Source organism: Pavona decussata, unplaced genomic scaffold (genome assembly GCF_977016875.1).
Source record: "Pavona decussata unplaced genomic scaffold, jaPavDecu1.1 SCAFFOLD_195, whole genome shotgun sequence".
In the NCBI taxonomy this organism is placed as follows: domain Eukaryota; kingdom Metazoa; phylum Cnidaria; class Anthozoa; order Scleractinia; family Agariciidae; genus Pavona; species Pavona decussata.
Genome location: NW_028145604.1, coordinates 751795 through 772610, shown reverse-complemented (window position 1 = coordinate 772610; position 20816 = coordinate 751795). Strand labels below are relative to the sequence as shown.

General features: G+C 38.8%; 1 protein-coding gene across 1 annotated transcript in view; it reads right to left on the bottom strand.

Moving 5' to 3' along the window:
* Window positions 1-258: 258 nt before the first annotated feature.
* Window positions 259-20816, bottom strand: part of LOC146461600 (uncharacterized) — a 30443-nt gene continuing 9885 nt past the window's right edge. The window contains exons 8-30 of the mRNA XM_085086415.1: window positions 20452-20570; window positions 19755-19928; window positions 18760-18894; window positions 17647-18188; window positions 16771-17012; window positions 15056-15634; window positions 13250-13489; window positions 11447-11956; window positions 10789-10914; window positions 10172-10306; window positions 9198-9320; window positions 8481-8600; window positions 7926-8054; window positions 7403-7525; window positions 6958-7083; window positions 6238-6360; window positions 5261-5456; window positions 4701-4843; window positions 3417-3542; window positions 2272-2298; window positions 2088-2187; window positions 681-921; window positions 259-499 (exon numbers count right to left, since the gene is read on the bottom strand). Coding sequence (XP_084942541.1) covers window positions 476-499; window positions 681-921; window positions 2088-2187; window positions 2272-2298; window positions 3417-3542; window positions 4701-4843; window positions 5261-5456; window positions 6238-6360; window positions 6958-7083; window positions 7403-7525; window positions 7926-8054; window positions 8481-8600; window positions 9198-9320; window positions 10172-10306; window positions 10789-10914; window positions 11447-11956; window positions 13250-13489; window positions 15056-15634; window positions 16771-17012; window positions 17647-18188; window positions 18760-18894; window positions 19755-19928; window positions 20452-20570 — 4403 coding nt within the window. The 3' untranslated portion in view covers window positions 259-475. The remainder of the gene's footprint in view (window positions 500-680; window positions 922-2087; window positions 2188-2271; window positions 2299-3416; window positions 3543-4700; window positions 4844-5260; window positions 5457-6237; window positions 6361-6957; window positions 7084-7402; window positions 7526-7925; window positions 8055-8480; window positions 8601-9197; window positions 9321-10171; window positions 10307-10788; window positions 10915-11446; window positions 11957-13249; window positions 13490-15055; window positions 15635-16770; window positions 17013-17646; window positions 18189-18759; window positions 18895-19754; window positions 19929-20451; window positions 20571-20816) is intronic.

The window sequence follows — 20816 nt, the reverse complement described above, 5'->3', positions numbered from 1 at the left end:
GACGGTGCATCCTTTTGTCACTGCGCATACGTTCTGCGCATCTCGGGATGGCGCCTACTAAAACAGGGATTTTTTTGCATTATTATCAAGAAAAAACACATCAGTTAGCAAGAGTTTTTGGTATCCAAAAAGAAAATTGCGGTAACCAGGCAATTTTCAGAGGTAATTGAGATGCAATTTCGAAAAAAGAAACATATATTGCTTTATATTTTACAGCTTTCTAGAATCGTTGTTGGTTTAGTATCTCTTAAAATTTTACATCCCAGTAGCCTATGCTAAGATCTCCTGCATACTCAAAAACTGCCAAAAATACTTCTGTATTACTATCTTAGGAGGCACCATCCTTATGGATGTGGCGAAAAGTTCCAAGTTATAAGTACGCAGCATTTTTCGCGTTCCTAATTAAGCCTACACATTGTATCTAAATGTTAGCTGGCAAGTCATATATATGGTTGCTCAGGAATAGTCAATCGCTTTACAGGGCGGAGTCTGCAGAATCCTGTGGATTAATGAAAATACAAACTATTTAATATATTAATTTAGAGATTGGTGGAGGGTAATTGAACCAACAAGCACGTCTTACTTGTGCCTTATAATTGATCTGAAATTGTTTAATTATTCTGCTTCTCTGCTCGTTAAAATTTATTTATTGGTGTGAATTAAGCAACTTTGACTCGTACCTTTCGTATCCCCTGGTTGTCATAGTAAGTTGTCCGTTTACCCTGAGGGGTGGGGTCCGGGAAGTCGTAATCTCCACTTGTACCACTGCCCCTGTGTACATCTCCACTCTTGCGTTCGGGATTAATCTCAAAGGACCCAGTCTTTTCTTTGTCATCCGTCTCGAAACGGACGTCCGAACTCATGGAGCGTGAAGTCATGTGCACCGAGCGATTTGAGCCCTCAATTTCACCCTTGTAGCGCCTGAAATTGGAAGAGTGAGTCAAGACCCGAAAGTCTTTTTGTTTGTTTGTTTTGTTCTTTGTTGTTGTCTTAATATGTTTCGTTTTTATTGTTTCGTTATTAGTTTTTCACGAAAAACCTCTGACCGTTACTTTTGTTTGTATCGGAAGGATCATTATACGGGGGAAATTCATCACATTGATCGGGCGAAACACAAGATTAGAAGATCCATCAGACTTCTTATGTGGGAAAGTTATTATTATTATTATTATTATTATTATTATTATTATTATTATTATTATTATTATTATTATTATTATTATTATCATTTGGGGGGGGGTGGGGGTTATCAATCCGTTATGGTGGGGATTTCGTAATATCGGAGGTTTATAGAATGGAGACGTTCGTTGTAAAGATAAGTTATGTGTATGGGGAGGTTCGTTATATTACGACATAGTTATGTCGGGAGGTCTTTTATGTGGCGAAGTTATTTATATGGGGAGATTCGTTATATTAGGAGATTTCCGTTTAACGGAGGTTTGCTATATTGGAAGGTTTTTTTGTATGGGGAAGTTATTTATTTGGAGAGATTCGTTGTATTAGGAGATTTCGTTATACCGGAAGTTTATTATACGGCGAAGTTGTTTTCGTATCACTGGGAGGTTCCCTAAGTTGGATCTCGGGATGGTGGGAGGGGGGGGTATAAGTTAATTTCAGGTGTTTCGTGAGGTCTCAACTGGATCGAGTTTCGTTTGATCACGATAACCTTGTGTTTTAAGTAATGTTTAAAACACGAGCAGCAGTGTCTTATCGGGATTTAAAACCACGAGGCGCAGCCGTATGGTTTTAGACCCGATAAAACACGTGCTGCGAGTTTTTTGAACGGCTTCAAAAACATTCCTGGAAAAGCGTGTGTTAAGAGAGTTCATAACAATGATACTTTTGTGAACTTTGGAAATTAGCATACGAGAAAAATATTAAAGACCGCATACTAATAAGGAGGAGGTTTTATCGGATAAAAAACCACTGCACGTGATGTTTTATCGACCATTTGATAGGTCAATGGGCTTATGAATTATTAATGAGTTTTGAACGGGTTTTAAAACCACTGCACGTGATGCTTTATCGACCATCGGATAGATCAATGGGCTTATGAATTATTAATGGATTTTGGAAAAATTACTCACTTGTTTCGAGATTTGCAATACGCTACCAGAATAACGATTAGGATCAAAGCACCAAACACCACTGCACTGACAATTATCGCTATTTTCTTCTTCCGATCATCTGGAGAGGAAATAACAATGAAACTGCTTCAGAAAAATCTTCTTTTACTTTGAAATCCATTCGGTAGGAAAAGTAACAAAATACCTGAGCCTTTTGTAGCCGGTTCAGCTTCTGCGAAGGAATAAGAAATTCAGATGATTTTTTTGCGTGATCATTTCTTGATTATTTTAAATTGAATTAAATAAATACGTTTGCCTGAAAGATACTTGAGGTGGTACTTTAACATAGTTAAAGGGGTATGTAACATTTATCATAGTTTAAAATATATTGGAATGTATTTGGGTAGCAGTGATGGTGCAGTGGTGAGAGCACTCGCCTCCCACCAATGTGGCCCGGGTTCGATTCCTGGACTCAGCGTCATCTGTGGGTTGAGTTTTTTGTTGGTTCTCGTCCTTGCTCTGAGAGGTTTTTCTCCGGGTACTCTGGTTTTCCTCTCTCCTCAAAAACCAACATAACCAAATTCAAATTCGATCTAGAATCTGAGGGCCACAGGTTTGTCAGTCGTAACAGACTGTTTAGTGTCATCCTCGTTAAACAAAGTTCATTTGATTTATTTGATTGCCTTCACTTGTTTGCTCATCAGAGAAAATTTCTTTATTTAAATCTAAGCTAAACACTTATCATTTTTAGATCGTTTTACGACCTATAAGCGTAATACGTTTTTGGTAAGTTAAGTTATATTACGGAGATGATTTGGAAAGAGTTAAGGACACAACTGTATTAGCGGTGCAGAAATTCTATTATTTTATTATAAATGAAAAGTTGCTTGTTCTTAATTTTTGTACTCTGACACAATGCTACAGCTTAAAGTGTTTCTTCCGATGTAGTATTTAAAGCTGTTAAACTTATGACTTTTAGATTTCAATCCGTAGAATTAGGTAAAAAATAAATAACCTCACATTCCAAGGAGTGTTTTGAGGAATTAGACCGATAAATCAAGAGAGAGATAAATCGTTTATTATAAAACTTCAATTTGCAGCTATAAGCTGAATTAGTTGTGTTACATACAGCATGTTTAAAATTTCAAATTATAAATATCCTAACTACACTAGTACACCAAGACGTCATAGTCATCCGTATCTATCGTCACCCTATTCCATGCCCTATAGCTAGCTAATGACATTCTGAACACAGTTCAGTTTATGACAGATCAGTTTTTATGTTCTCATCACTTGTCGTCCTGTAAGTTTATTGCTACTGCAAGGAGAAACGAGATGTCGTTTCCTTACCGCATGTTGTTACTCCGTCGCCTTGGTAACCATCCTTGCATTTGCAGTCAAATGATCCATCCTTGTTGTTGCAAACTGCATTCACGTGACAGTTTTCCGTTGCCTTATCTTTGCACTCATTAAAATCTAACCAGTGAAAAAGTGAAAGAATACACTGAGGCACAACCGTATTATTTGCTTCAGTTTTGTAAGATTGATGTTGTCTGTCCACAGACCCTACTGTTATTTTGCGTTCACGCTCGTTCATTGACAAGTTCCCACTGTTCATTTCTCCCTAGCCTGAACGCGGACGTTCTGCTCAAAGGAAATCGGAGACATTTGCGTGCAGGCTATTTCTCCCGTGTCTTATTTGCAAATAAAGTCAGTGAAGACGTATAGGTACAGTCGTTCTCTTTTTAATTACCAACGAGCAAGTGTGAGCTGTATTACCCTGATGTTTGGAAATCAATATCATTCAGTCGACACCACAATCTCCCTTGACCAATAGCACTTGTTTTTTTATGTACGTAGATTCAATTTCAAACTATTGTTGATGTTGTTTTTGTTGTTGTTTAGTCTGCCATTTGGATGTTTACAATTGTTGGTCTTAAGCGCGCTAGCTGGCTCTTGCGCTTCAGTTTGCGTCGAAAATTAAATAATCGTCAAAGGATTCGTGATACATAAACACTGGTTGTTTTTATGTCACATGCAGATAGAAAAAGTTTGGGTGTAAAATGCTGTGGAATCTCGTTTACTTTGACAAAATAGAAAATTAATAAATAATAATAATCAATTTATATAGTGCTTTTTATATAATATTCAAAAGCGCTTAGAATATAAAAACGAAAAATTTAGTCAAAATCAATAAAACATAAAATTTAAGAATAATCGATCACACAAAAAGTAAGAAATAAAAATTTCCAGTAAAATAATTCAACCCAGTAACTTGAGCTTTCATAAATGCTATCTAGACCTGAAAGGGGAGGAGGGGGGGTAGGGAATCTGCCCGTGAAGACTTCGCACCTGAATAACGTTTTTAATGTTTGAGCAAACGCCATGAAACTTTAGGACTTTTTCAGAAATTTTTCTGGGAAAAATTTGATATGGCCGCTTAGTGTTAATTGACTTTGATGTTACCACAGCAACCAACTTTTGACAGGCACTATTTTAGAAATTGGAAAATCCCTTATTAAAATGAACAAAAATTTATTTTCTTATTGTACCTTTTAATGCTTTTAGCTTTTAGCTTAGTTCTCAGACAGAGTTAAAGGGAGATTCTTCAACATTGTAGTGCTGTATACAAACCTTTAATTTCTGCTGTTTGTGGGTCGTAAGTCAGATTTCCCATCTGTCCCGATTGAGGAAGCTCGCTTTTCAAGACGTCTGGAGTTACGTCCGTGGCATTTTCAGCAAAATTCAAATCAACGTCAGCAATAACGCTTGAACGCCTATAAATTCAAGGAACAAAATTTTGAAAAAACGTCGAATTCCTATTATCACCAAAATTAACACTGGCAAGTTTCTCAAATCTTATTTTGCAAAATATAAAAAAAGAACTTAGTATCATTTGATCCACGGAATTCTCCGAAATTAAGACCGCCTTAATTTGTACAACATAATAAAATGTACCACGGGAAATTAAAAAACGATTTACTGAGGTCAGTCAGTAATATCATTTGTATTGTCACATCGTAAAATATTTTCCACAGACTCGAAATATTAGAACCACAATAGCATGGAAGTATAAAACGCAGCATCGAGAAATACACTTCATCATCAGGTGTCACTTGGCAAGTTGGAAATGAACTTATGTTAACACTGAAAAACAACGGTGACATATTTTTGTTATGTGTAGGTTCTCGTACTTGAATCTCCGCACCCTGCATCGTACAAATCCCGCTCTTAACCTTCCTCTACCGAAGAAAAAATTACACTCTTTCTCAACTGCTCTGGCCAGAAAACCAAAGTCCGCAGACTGTGTGTCCAGGAATGTTTCTTTCCATACTACTGATTTCCTGTTCAGCAGACTCAGCGTCAAGCTGATAAAAAATAGCCGTGTTCCTGAAAAAAATTACACATGTTTAGTTGGCCTATATTCCAATATGTAACGTAACTTATCTCCTACTATTATGGCAGACACAACCAATCAGATGGTCTGAAACCAATGCATAAGGACTTTGATACAAAAAGAAAACAATCAGCCTTACGAATTCATGAGAATCATATCCGTAAACTCTGTGATTGATACATATTTCTCTCCTAGCCAACTGGACTGAAAAAAGCTCTGTACCACTTCGGCTCTTTAAATGGTATTTCAGAGGGGTCAGTGTTAGTAATTTTGAACAACATCTGAGGCACAGACTACCAAACTTACAACGAGTACGAGAGCTGGTGAGAGTTGATGAGAGTCCGCGAGAGTTTACGAAAGTCCATGCGAGTTAACGAGAGTTAACGAAAGTCCACGACCATTGGCGAGAGTAAACAAAAATTCACGAGAGTTGGTGAAAATCTACGATCAAAGAGGAACAACCGTTTGCAGTGAATGTTTGAGCAAATTTAAACTTTACTTAAGCACACCAGAGTCTTCGAGAGTACAAAATAGCTTCAGGTCAAACTGGAGCGAGAGTTTGAATTCGCGTCAACTATAGGTGTTTCTTTCTGTAGTTTGTATGGCCATTTTCAGCTTTCCCTTCTGAGCTTTTCTTTATATGCCACAGGGATGCCCTTCCCGACTCCTGTTTCAACCACCAAGAAAGGGCATTTGAAACGACAGCCGATCAAAGTTGTCTTCTTAGGCAGGTAAGTGTTGTATCACTTTACCAGCTGTTTTGTTTGTTCTTACCTCGGCATTCTCCCGAAGCGTAAATCAATGGGATTGAACATTGGCATTGGAATGAACCAGGAATGTTGACACACTGGCCAGCACTGCAAACTGCAGGAGGATTGCTGGTGCATTCATTAATATCTGAAAAATAACACCTTTATATCAGCTCATGTCGTATGATTCACTTATGTTGGGTAACACACATTACTAACCACTTGCGTGTTCTAAATATGAATATGATTCTGTTTATGAAAAGTAACATTGATCCGCGATCACGCGATTGAGAGTCAGAAATATATTCTACGGAAAATAATTGGAGACACATTTTGGGCGAGGTTTGATACACCAGAGAATTATTAACGACGATTTTTAACGCAACATAGCGCGCAGATAACTTTTTCACACAATATTTTGTTGCGGCAACGCGTTGCATGGTTTTGAAGACAGGTCTAAAAGAATAGACCAATCAGAACTCGAAACAAATACATGTAACCGGTGCCAAGCGCGGGAAAACGCGTGGGAGCGAGGCACGATTGGTTTTGGTTTCATTGGTTGATAAACGGGAACGAATTTTGTTAACCATTAACAGAGCCTAGTAACGCAAAACCAACCAAATAAACGCGAATCTACTTTCAACAATCAACACGAGCTTTTCCGTTAAAAAAAAAAACAAACAAACAAACAAATTGAACGCGAATAACGTTTGAGACTCGCTTGAAGTCTGGTGTTTTTTCTTACCTGTGCAAGTGGTCTTATCTGGCTGAAGACTAAAGCCACTGGCGCATGAACATTGATATGACCCATTGGTGTTCTCACAAAGCTGGCTACAATCATTGAGACCAGTATTGCTGCATTCATCCACATCTATTAACCAATCAAGAAATGAGAATAGCAAAAATGAGTCTCGCCTAAGTAGATATGGCAGATTTAAAGGGTCAAACATATACTCCGGAAGGGCTTCGAGGAAGGAGGTGCAAGAATCTCAGCTGGAAGACCTAAATGACTACGTGGCAGCAACACAAATAATAACAAGCTAATGAAAATGATACTCATAATAAAAGTGACGATTTTCTTCATTTTGTACAATCAGTTTATCTCAACAAACTTTGGGGATCTCAACCATTTTGGATTTTGGCTACTGTAGGGAGCGAAAGCATAAGTAAAGTTGCACAACAACACTGACCATTACAAGTCTTTCCATCTTGGGCTAATTGATATCCCGGATGACAGACACACGTGAAACCTCCTTGTGTGTTGGAACACTTCTGGCTGCAGCCATGGCTTCCCGTCATGCACTCGTTTATGTCTGGTAATAGAAAAGTGATATAAATTTTTGTTTTTCGAGAAGTTCACCTGACGTCATTTGAGCAACTTTCCCTTTGACGTCATCAAGCAGTGCCTACACCATGACGTCATTAAGCGGTTTCCTCGCTACAGGGGTAAATTCTTCGAATCATATAAGCACTTAGGTCCAAGATTGTGAGGACCGCGGCGGACATGAAATTCATAAACCTGTAAAGCGAAAGCCGGAAGTCCCTTGAGGGGCTTTCGTGACCTTTGACCCTTTGTTCTTCCTCGATTAATAAGTGTTTCCATGTAAAACCAGTATCTTGCGTCAAGGCTCAAGGTTCTAGCAATGAGTTTCAGGGGTAATAGAATTGATACACGAACCAACTAGAGATAGTGATATTTCAGTTTTAAGTTACCTGAGCACGTTTTCCCGTCATTTGTAAGGTTGTAGCCAGGGTTACAGTAGCACGTGATCAGCCCAGTTCTATTGACGCAAATTTGTGCACATCCTCCGTTAGTGTTATCACACGCACTTCCTTGTGCCACTGGAATAGAAAAAAATAATAACAAAAAAATATTAAGATCAATTGTTACAACAACTCGTTTGAATATCCAGTGATCAAGAGTTACAATGTTTGACATGAGATCCAAGGGCCTTTGGCTCAAGTCTTGGTAAAAAAAAACTGTAGCGTCCTCAAGTATCATCCTTCGCTAAAAGCCCCTCCGCCCCCCCCCCCCCCCCACCTTCCCTATCCCGACCCAATTTCCACGTTGTCAATCACTTTTTCGATAGCAAAAACGTGGGCTAAAAGATGACGCGTCAAATCGCGATAATGTCTAAGTTTTAACTTGTCAGAAAGATAACATCTTTCCTGTAATTAGATAGACATATTGTTAATGCGCCCCGGAAATATAAAAGCAGAACAAACACAATCGTGACGTATAATAAATTGTGAAAAGCACTCTGTTACCTCTGCATGTTATATTATCGGCATTCAACTCAAAACCAGGTGGGCATCGGCATTTGTAAGAACCAATGACGTTGTCGCAAATTCTTTCACAGTTATGGCTCGTTGCACATTCATTGATATCTGGAGGGAGAAACAAAATATTAGCGGTCAGTTTGGCAATGGAGGTAAAATGTAATACCTGGTATCAAATATCGGAATTATGAAATCTTTCCTTTTTTCTTTTCTTTTTTTTTTTTTTTTCCTTTTTTTTTTTTTACAAAAACTTGTATACTGTTGTAAAATCTGTAATAAACAAGTAAGAAAAACCTCTGCTTGAAAGTATTTCTCATTGGTAGTTTATTGGAATTATTGGCCCATTTGTCAAATAAAATGCTAGATAGAGTGAGATAGTACGCATGAATATTTAGTTCTCTATTGTTAAATCTAGGCATTTCTGTAATCTTATATTTGAGATCGCATTAATTTTTCGGAAATTTGTAACCAAGAACGATTTTATTTTACTTTTGGCAGTTAGTAGCTCATTTTAAATCCGTGAGGCTGAAGTTGACTGTTTGATACAAACCTCAAGCGCTTTTGACATGTAAATACAAAATAGTTAGCATATGAACAACATGATTTCCATATAAAAAGCAGTGTATCAAAACAGAGTCCACGGCAGCCTCGCTTCCACTCGAAGGCCAGGTCAGTAAGCACAGGCTATCAATACTGTTAACATACCTTCACAAGTAGCCTGATTGGCTGAAAGTTGGAATCCATTGCTACATGTGCACCTGAATGAGCCAGGAGTGTTGTCACATCCCTGAGAACACAAAGCTTCTCCATTTGTGCACTCGTCTTTGTCTAGAGCAAGAAAGCACAAAATATCCATAAAGTTAATCGCGGGAAATATTCTCCAGCTCCTAGATACGGACAAACATGAGCTCTGTTTGACTCACTAACCCTCGCTTATTGGTTGATAATGTCGTGTGACTAGTATTTAACAAATCGACGGAGGTTGTGTATGGCCTTTACTCCAGTATAGACCATAAATGACATCATAAAATGTTCAAAGCTAAAGTGGAACCACGAGCCGCAGGCGAGCGATTTCACTGCCAAGTTTTAACATTTTATGGCGTCATTTTATGGTCTATAAGGGTACAGACCTGACAAAACTGCCGTCGATTTGTTTTTACAATAACATGGAAAAAGTACAAGCGGAATTGCCTTATTTTCCGTTGAGAAAGCGCGCCCATTACTTCTGACGTCATTTCTATTGTCTGTAGTCTTATAGAAAATAGCTACGAGCCAATCAGCGTGCGGGAATTTTGACAGTCATTGTAAAAATAGCATTGTTCGAGGATGAAAAATGGTCCAATAAAGTAACAGTTGGTCGAGATACAAAGCGTTGAGGATTACTATGAGCTTTTAGTGAAAATCTTTCAGGCGAGGGTATGAAAGAAAAAGAGCCATGGAAGTCACCCTGGATGACTCGAAAACAAAAATATACTACACTAAAAAAAAAGGACCACGGCAGTCAGTTCCGCAAGGGTTCAAAATAGGAAATGACAACATCAAAAAATGAGTTACACTAGCTAGGTAAAAGAACACCGACCTGTACACGCCAGTTATGCAAACGGAAACGGGAAATTGAACACTCTGGTGAAGAAAAGGTATTTGACAATAAATTGGAAGCCTTAAACATCTCCACTCACCTGTGCAATTCACGTACGGGTCACCTTCGTACCCTTGATTGCAAGAGCAGTTGAATGACCCTGGGAGATTCATGCAGGAAGCGTTTTCTGTGCAGTTATGCCTCATGTTGCCTGCTTCCTGGCATTCATTGACATCTGAAATAAATGGGGAACTTCAGTAAATTCATGCTTATCGAAACTAAAGCTGAAGCAACAAAGTTATAACAAAACAAGTGTAATCACATCTGGCCAATAGCAAGAAATTTAAATAATGCAATGCGCCAATCAAAATCAAGTGCGGAAAACAGGCAACCAGTTCCAAGAGCGTGAGAACGTGGCCTTGTTACCAGGCAACGGAAAGACATGCAACCGTTGCCGAAGGCAGGAACACGTAGAATCTTCTAATTCAAGTCACAACTGGTTTTGGGTCTAATTCAGATTCATGGAAGATCAGCATTTAGCATCGTTCACTTATAGAACGTTACACGAGTTAACTTGTATCAATGCAAGCGCTCATTAAGCGGAAAAGCAAAAAAAGGTCAACTCCAAAAAAACCCGCAGCCGGAAACACGTATAAAGCACACCCTGACTTAGTGTCGGGGGAAGGGAGGAGGTTTTCCATGCACTGGAATTCTTACCTTCGCAGACTCTGCCCTCTTCTCGCTTTATAAAGCCATGGCGGCACTCGCATATGAAGCTACCAAATGTGTTCACACAGGTCTGATTGCAGCGGCTCAGGCTTGCGTTTGCACACTCGTCATTTTCTGAAAATTTAAAAAAATAAGTTTAAGTAACTGATCGTAATATCAAGATACTTGAAAAAAGTTGATTTATTCCCAGTGTACAGGATAAAATTCACCCTTTTTATAAAAGAAAAAAAAAACAGATTGAAATACTTCAAAGTTGCTAGGTTGCGAAAAAATTACAGCTAAGAAATCCGAATGTATCCAAAGACTTCGAGACAGTTTTAATACGTATCAGACTATATGATGGTTTTTGAAAATAGCAGCTAAATTTAAAAATCAAGTCACTTGTTTTTGATTATTTCAAACTGCGTTTGAACAGATGTAAACTGAAAACTTCTTTAATTACCATGAGTCTTGAATCCTGCCTCTAATTAAAATTTCCATGTTACGAGAAGCACTCAAAGTTCTGAAAGACCCAACACTAAAGCCTAGGTGCCTCTGACAGCAAACTAAAATAGATGGTATGACCAGAAATATGTGTGTTCTTATGTATGTTTTTTCTTTAAATATTCGCCTGTACTGAAACACAGGCGAAACAAAGACAACGCACCAAAGCAATTCTGTCCATCTCCCGTCAGACCCTCGGGACACGATCCACACTGGAATCCATACGGGTTGCTTTGAGTAGTACAAGTCACATTATCGTAGCACGGGTCATCAGCGCATGCGTCAAGTATTTCAGTCTCGCAGAATGTCCCTTCATACTGCTCGCTACAGTTACAGCCGACAACTCGAAACGGCCCAGTACTATCTCCAACAAATTCTGTAAAGTCACACTCGCCATTGTTCTGGCACTTGCACATATTGATAATGACTGTAAGGACAGTTGACGCGTTCTTCGAGTCTGTAGCTATAAACTCTAAAGTGACATTCGTTCCATTGATCGGAGTCCACTCAAAGTGACCCGTTGAAGTGTTGAAGTTTGCCCCAGGGGGGAGGACATCGATGTCTAAAGTGACAGTGTCGTTGTCCAGGTCTGTGGTGGTTATGTAAAATTGTGTCGTCTGGTTAATAGTGATGTTCACTTCGCTTGGTCCATTGACCTCTGGAGGAGTGTTAGCTGTTGAAAAAAAATAATAAATCAAAATTTTAAGAATGATGTGTTATTCAGTGAGTAGCCTGCGAGCAAGCTCTCTTGGGGGTGCTCGCAGGCTATTCAGTGAGTGACACAAGCAAACTCGGAAAAAGGAAATCCAAGTGCTTCTATCAGCAGTCGAACCTATCGTTCGCAAAAAAGTTGGGTTATTTTTCTCGATGTGTATTTGTAATCAGTGTCCCTTGACTGAAACAGCGACAAGCGTCTTTTTGGGACTGATTTAACATTCCAAAGCTGTTTTCCTCATGAAGAATAAGACCACTCAGTTCTGATTGGCTGAGAACAAATTCCCTAATGGGTTCTCCTGAGGGTCGTAAAGAGGGGGGGGGGGGGGGGAGGTATGAAGTGCATTTTCTTGTCCAGTGATGTTTTCATAATCCTATTTAGGTAAGTTGTAATTTGCCACTGTTTAACCTTGAGACGTACATACAACTCACACCCTGACAGTAGACCAAGGGAGTGGTTGTAATCCCCTACTACGCTACGTTTTTCTTGGGTAGATTATTTCCTGTTAATACTCCACAAGATAAGCGTAATATTTTGGGTTATGATGCTTCTAGGAAGCATATCACCTCATTCAAAATTATGGGAAAAGTACGGAAATTAAAAATTTGCCGGATACTTAAACATGTAACTGACCATCCTTGTAATTCAGCCTTTTAGGCTGCGAGAGGGATTCCAATAAACTATTATTATTATTATTATTATTATTATTATTATTATTATTATTATTATTATTATTATTATTATTATTATTATTATGTACAACACTTTGCTCCTTTTTTGTAAACATTTTATAACTTTGCCATTCAAAATTTCTAAAGACGCATTTTTATTGAAAATGGCTTGACTTCATGCTACTTATGACGTATCTTGTAACTATAGTAACCGATCCTCGCCAAAATTTACTCATAAAAGGGATGAACGAAAAGCACCTAAAAACGGTAGACGGTGACAAAAAGATTATTGTGAGAAAATCGGGGAAAAAATTACGACCTTATGAAGGCAGGGCGTCCACCCCACTTCCCTCGTACGTCCAACGGTTAAGTTGTGGCTTTACTAAAAATGAAAAGACCCATTTCTCTTTAATTCTTCTCCTTGTAGCTTCTAAGTATGATTAATCGAAAAATCCCATTTCCCAAATTTTTTGATCTTGCAACAAATCTCATCCAGTGCAACTTTTTCCTGGTCTGAGGGCCATATTTCAGCCTTTCATAACAAAGACCTGTTTGTTTGTTTGTTTGTTTATTGGCTTACCTAACTCATTCACAAGATTTTGATTTTCCTCTTCAAATCCCGCAGTCTGTTGTCCAAGTTCCCGGTTTCCAGTCGTCAGCACGTCATAGATGCATTCTTTGTTATCTCCGCACAAAGCACTTATCTCCGGCGTCACCGCAGACAAGTTTAAGAAAAACGGAACGAAGGCGTCGTCAAAGAACACGACCTGTAGCGAGCAGTTTGGCGATACGAACAATCTTTCTTCATCTGGAACCTTCCCTGCAGGTAACACAGAACGAAGATAAACTTGGTATTTTGTGAAAATCAAAATCATATTGATTTCTTTTTCTTTTTCTTTTTCAAACCTTTCCAAATAATTTTCTCTTCCATCGTAAGCAGTGCCCAACTCGAAAGCAGCATGCTCCTTTGGGCACTGCTCACACTAAATTAAACAAATTTATCCTAATTCTTTTTAATCCTCCTTTGTAATATAAATGTTTATTGTTTTTTTATGTATTGTACTGAATCTCGTTGTACGTTTGAAAAATAAAAATTGAATTGAATTTTTATTTTCTTTGCAATTGCGCAAGCTCGCACGTTCACTTCACCACACGGACACACACACACGCCTAAACCTCGATCCCAGTGCCTAGCTTCGATTTGACAATCGGTGGGGATTCTGAGGGCAAGAATGCAAACGCATTTAATATGATATACAGGCGCAATATTAAAAATCGAACTGTTATTCCATTTTTTATTATATCACAAACATTTCTATATCGAACACTTGCTCTCTTATTCAAGAATGTTTAAGGAAAAACTTCATTACGATTTCTAATTTGTCTTTCTATTATAATCAGATTTTCAATGACTTATATAACATTTTTGTACCTCTAAATTATGCCGCTATGCCTACATTGTCTGGAAATTTTTTTACGTTCAACACCACATATAGTTAAGTATTAGTGTTTCAAAACGGGGCTTCTGTAGTCTTGAAACGATTCGGTACTAGCATACAATAAATATGAAGCCATGAAAAACTATGGTAGGTAACCAAATATAAATATTAAATATTGTTATTGACATATTGATGGCGATACAATGGAAGTTAAGATGTTCAAGAAGTTATAGAAAGCAATTCTTGATAAAAATTAAAGAGAATGGATTGGATTGTAAGGATAGGAAGCTATGGGGAAAGGTGACAACTGTCCAACACAAGCTCCTAGGGATTTACTACCACCTAAACGAAAGCTGTCTGAGTCTCACTTACGCAAGAGAGGACATGGTTATAAATTTTGCCAAGCGTGAGAACTGAGCGTCTTAAGCTCTCATTTGTAAATCGATATATTTTGAAATGTTTCTAGTTTTTTTCTTTTTATTTAATTTTGTAAATTTACATGTTTACATTCATTCATTCATTCATTCATTCATTCGTCCGTCCGTACGTTCGTCCGTTCGTCCGTCCGTCCGTTCGTTCGTTCGTTCGTTCGTTCGTTCGTTCGTTCGTTCATTCATTCAGTCATTCATCCGTTCATTCATTCATTCATTCATTCATTCATTCATTCATTCATTCATTCATTCATTCATTCATTCATTCATTCATTCATTCATTCACTCATTCATTCATTCCTTCCTTCCTTCCTTCCTTCATTCATTCATTCATTCATTCATTCATTTATTCATTGAGAATATCAATTTCATCTAAATCCGTGTCTACTTGAATAATCACGACTATTCAAAGGATAACTCATTTCTCGGCCGTTTTACTTGCCCAATTTTTGTCTTCGTATTTCTTTTTAAGCCCAGAGAGTTTATTCAAGTAACTACGCTAACTGTGTAACTTACATTTTTGACCCAAACCAAAGATCTCTTCTTCAGTAGCGTTAGCTTGTATTGTGGTCCCATTTGGATACTGCAGATCATCTGTCTTGTCACTATTAAATGTCCCCAACAGCCCTTGCGTGTTGTTCATCATCTCCTCATTCGCGTTAATGCTTATCTGCAGAAGTCTAATTCCAGGTGTTACTTCGATCGAAAAGCCTGATGGGAAGGACACTATGACCGTGTTGTTATTGACAGAGCTTCTTTCAATCGACATCTCCGCAAAATCTTTCCCTTCGTCAAAATACTCGATGGTATGGTGTGTGCATGAGCTATTTTGTCTTATCACGGTGATGCTGAGATTTCCTGGCTGGGTGTCGTCAAAGAGTATTTGTGCAGTGTCACTTGTGTTTGTTTTCAGGACAAAACCCGAAAAAACAGTGGCGTTGGACTCTTCGCCCTCACTCGTCAAAGGTCGTTTCGTTCTTCCATGTAAATGAAGCGAGTTGTCCCGGGAACGAATCAAAACGTAATCTCCAAGGCCGTTGAAGGTGTACTGCAGGCCATCCAGTGTGGAGATATGTGGGTCTCCGAAGAACCAGGCTTGAAGAATAAAGGTAACAACAGGATGAAGGGTTAGCTGACGGTAATGCTGGAGTAAATTGGTGATGGTAATGTATTTATAAAACGCACATATCACACAGTCTCATGGCGGTTTACAGTTCTTCTGTGGGGTGAGATCGGACATCAGCATGTAAAGGCTCCATGGGCAGCCGCTATCAGTCTATATTTTGATCTCACCCCACCCACCCATCCCACAGATGAAATCAGCTGCGCAACAAAGCAAAAACTACAGACGAAAATTACTCATCCGATCAAATGTTCTGGGTAAACAAACCTTACTCAGCTTCCTAAAAATTCTGCACCCTACAAACTAACGTCAGTCGTGCAAACCTGCTTAGACTGATAGGCAGTGTGGATCGTTCACCTCAGTCTGTTTCTTTGTTTTTCATAAAAGGAAAAACCAAAATTAAAGGGACCATGTCCGCTGGGGCGCATGCGCACTTGAGTCCGGTTGAGACTAATTTGCATACAACTCGTCGATCTCGTCGATTGCCATTGCAAAATCTTTCAAAATATCGCGACAAACAGCTGCTGTAATTACTAAAGAACGTTTGGAAATAAAAAATTCAGCTAACCTTCCGAAGATGAACGCGATTCAAACAGATGAAAAAAGCTTCCTGGACTTTCGGACGGTATTTGAAAAAGTTGGGCCAACGATCTCGAAGTGCTTCTCATCAACGCGCGCATGCCTCTGGGGTGACATAGTCCCTTTAAAACCGGAAATGCCAGTGGAAGATTGAGGCACAGTATTTAAAATTCTTTGCTTTATTCAGCTCGAGCGCTATTAGTGCGATCCAACAGTTTGTTTCAGTGCTTAGGTCAACTTAGGTCGTCCTGTTCTTTTGCTTTTGCTGGAAAAATAGTTTACGTCCTTAGTGCTTAGCATTAATGCCGCACTCAGCAACACACTGGCTTTACCCACGTGATCAGATACAGAAGCATAACATGCAGTGGACTAATTGACAGTCCCCTCCCCCCAACCCCTTTCCCCGTTACCCTCCTTCATGTCGAAGTATGAAATCCTACCGTGTTTATTAAAGGAAATGCTTGCTTGCTTTATTGTTTGCTCATTGGCTGGAGGTCTACCGATTTCACGGAATCAAGTATACACTTACCTCTGAAAAATAGCCTGAATGGTCGTCGAGGGCGAGGTCTACGACACACCGATCCCCCGCGACATCCAAACGCCAAAAAGTGACAGGTGCACCGCAAAGGAACTTCTCTGACACTAGCAGCTGTGGTCAGCGGTCGCTTCTCGTAGAACAGGGAGCACAGTTCTGATTCTGCATCACTGCAACACACTTGGAACGGCTCAATGTCCCTTATTTGTCTTAATCTGCTGTATCTGTAGTGATATCTGTACGAAGGGAAAAGATATAGTGGAAAGACTAATAAAACATGCGAATCTCTATTTTACAACAAAATACATAAACACAAAACAGTTTAACGAGTGCTAGTCTGCTAGTAGAGAGCTTAACACAGACGTTCGTGATCCTCGGACGGCAACTGGAAGTTGAATGTTTCCTTTTTTGATGTGGTTTTGCTCCTTACCACGGACAGGAAAAGCTCTTGTTGATGACTGTGGCTTGACGTTACAATTCAATTTCCGGTTGCCGTCCGTGGCTCAAAAACGTCTGTGCTTAAGTTCCCTAATTTGTTTCCTACAACGGTAAAGGAAACAAGAGAGCATCATGATGTTAAACTAGTGCAATGGCGTGGAGTAAAGTTTCTTTTTCAACCGAAGTCCCACGCATTAACTAATTCACCAACGCGCCTCCACAAACTGAAAGTGGTTCTAAATTCTATTTACGTCTGTCGATAAAATCCTAAAGTGTGGCGACTCAGACCGAAGATTTTTAGCCAATCTCATTCCCAGGTTTTTTCGCCCTCCGTTATAACGAGGCTGATCAATATTTTTAGCATGGTTTGGTGTGGTGGAGAAAAACGGTTTTGATAATTTTTTACGGTTTAAAGATTTAGTCTCTACTAACCTGTAAGCTCTTCCAGCCAATGGTGGGTCGGAGACAAACGCGTTTCTTCTCCGTCCTCTTCTGAAATAACAGCATTGATGACTTGCAAGGAACCGGCGGGTTGGCCATCTCAGTTCATAGCACTCGATATCTCTGCTGCGCCTTATTCTCCTATAACGGTTATCACGCCTTGCCGTTCTTCTTGTGGCAGGACAATCACTTAGTTCCTCTAGCCAGGAGTCCGGGTCAGGTTCTGCGTTGTACCAATTCATGCACTTTTGCTCATTGGTCAGCTGTATAGGTTCGCCTGGCGTATTAAGAGACTTACAGAAGAACCCGCGTCTTTTAACTCCGTTAACGTCAAATTCCTTGGAATCAATGCTGAAAATGTTTTCGCTGAACGAATCCTCTTCTTCATAAAATTGCGCCCCGTTCTTTGTAGCGTATCCCACAGCACAGCGTCTTCTCAGTCGGCTAGTCCACTGCATTCCACCATCTTCGTAGCTGTAAATTGCATGGGATGACGTCCCATTTGTGACGAGCGTGAGCTGATATGTGCTTTGCTGAAAAGAAATGAAAGAAAAACTCAAGTACAAGGTTGCTATTTTGTTGGAACTAATTTTTTTTTTGCCTGCCCTTTTCAAGTGCTAAAGTGAGCCGATTTGGTTCCGTGAGTTACTGTATTTAAAGTCTGTTTCCTTGTAGAAATATAGGAGTACTATTTGGAGTTCAACTTTCTTAGGCTCGACTACCAACCGCTGCTCGGGAAATGAGCCCACGCTCACCCCAAAGCAATAAACAAACATTATGGCCTACCACAATGTAATTTATATCGAGAAATGGAGTTCACGTGATAATCCGTTGGTATATTCAGGTACCAGATACGACTAGTCAAGATTCGAGGTCGCGTTTATGTTTACTTGAAAAAAACAAATAGTCCAAAGATGAGAAGAGTGCAAAATAATTCTGACCTTTGCTCCTAACACAGAACTTTTCAATTTTACTGAGAAACTGAAAACAGCGAGCGGCACATATAGGGTAAACATGGTCACGTGGTCATTCTACCGTTTGCCTTCAACGTAATTCTCTTAGCTCGTTCATAATGCATACGTGTCAAATAAATTTAAGAAGTACCTCGTTCGCGTATGGATTGCCAAAGAATCTGGCATATGGCGAGACTCTTTCCCACGTGACAATCAGCATCCATGTTGCGTTGAAATCGTTGGCTCCTGAGCAATTCCTTATCACATCAGAAACATTGTCCAGTTGCTGTGAAAATCATGAATATAGTACATGTTATTTGTCATTTTTAAGATGAATGTTCGTAGTGATTCAAATTGCTTGTTCCTTGTTAGCAATTAATATCTTTTTGTCACAGATTGTTTACGGTTGCGCAGTCATTTGATTTTGGAAGATGATCTGAGTGTGCTTCCTTTACACAGAGTTTTCAGAACTTTTGAATGAGTAATTACTAAAGAAGTAAGCGTCAAGCATGTCGCACCCAATAACGCCCTCCTTTTCTGGTCTGTCGTGATCGTTTCATTTTGCTCTAAACAATCTGAGAAAATTCAAAGGCTAAAAAGGTTCAATCCCATGAAAAAAGATCACCTCCTTTGTAAAACTTATTTTTGTTTTAGTTGTTGTTATTGGTTTTGTTGAAATTTGCCTTCAAGTCCAGATACGTTTCATTTTCTCCAGTTAATGGCAAAGTTGTGCTAAGTATATCTCGACCCAAGGTAGTAACCCTCTTCAGATCACGTGATAGCCTTGGTAAATTTTTCATTCATCCTTAAAACTCTAATGGCTTTTTAAAGATGAAAGAAAAAGTTCCCCATAGTGCCGGGACATGATTTGAATAGGCCATTTTCGAGTTGTCTTGAGTCTTATTGTGAAAGCGAAACTAAGTGCCCAGCTTAGTTTTCATTCATATGGAAACAAACTAATTTTCACGTGAAAACGTTGCACTTAGCCTCACTTTCATAATGAGGTTCACAACAACTCAGAAATTGACTTTTGGCACAACATGAACTGAAGGTAAATGAATCTATTTTGAAGTTTGTTAATAACCTGACACTTAAATTCAAGTAAGTTGTGCAAATTCTTATAAAAAAAAACCTCCTGGGTCATACCTCTCTGAACTCTGGAGTGCTTCTGTCCACAACTTGGTAAATGATCTCACTGTTAAAGGTTATGTCAGTGTTGGCCCAGAATACAGCAATGATATTTTGGCGAACAGATCTAAGTCGTTTGGGGTTTGCTCTGTTGTACCTCTTGCCGAAAGAAATTAAGCCGTTGTGACATATCTGGAAAGTATAGAAGATTTAGGTAAATAAATTAATTTTTAATAAATTTTCTTGCAACATAAAGAACTCAACGTTCGTTCGTTCGTTCATTCCTTCATTTATTCTTCCATCCGTTCGTTCGTTCTTTTGTTCTTTCTTTCATTCATTCATTCATTCATTCATTCATTCATTCGTTCGTTCGTTCGTTCGTTCGTTCGTTCGTTCGCTCGTTCCGCTCGTTCGTTCATTCATTCATTCATTCATTCATTCATTCATTCATTCATTCATTCATTCATTCATTCATTCATTCATTCATTCATTCATTCATTCATTCATTCATTCATTTATTCATTCATTCATTCATTCAACCCGAAAAGTATCTTTAGTTTTCTCTTCCTGTGCAGACGTTTCTTTCATCGTCGCGTCACGCACTCCTCCCTGACGTGACGAGCAAAAAAGCGACTGCGTAGGAGGCTTCTTTAGTTAATGATTCCCAAATAATACAAAGCGGCGTGGAATTTTTAAAACAAGCTCTCATACTTACATAAAGCTTTTTCTCAATTTTCCCAAAGTACGGAAAACCGCTGGGCAAATTAATCTTTTGACACGTACGTCTCCTGATAAACAGAACCCAACGAAGGATGAATGGTACAAATCTCTTGGCTAGGAGAACAAACAAACAAACAAACAACAACAACGGCATTAGATACATAAAATAAAAAAGATTATGAAGAGTTATGTGATTAGCTATATCTTGAGGCAGTGATCGGTTGTTTTTTTTATTATTATTATTCTAATTTTTTTTTCTAAAGGTAGCCAACATGTGTAACTGACATTAACTTTGATTCATCTGCTTCTACATGAATAACTAAACAATTATTTCAGCGTCAATATATTTAGCACTGCGGT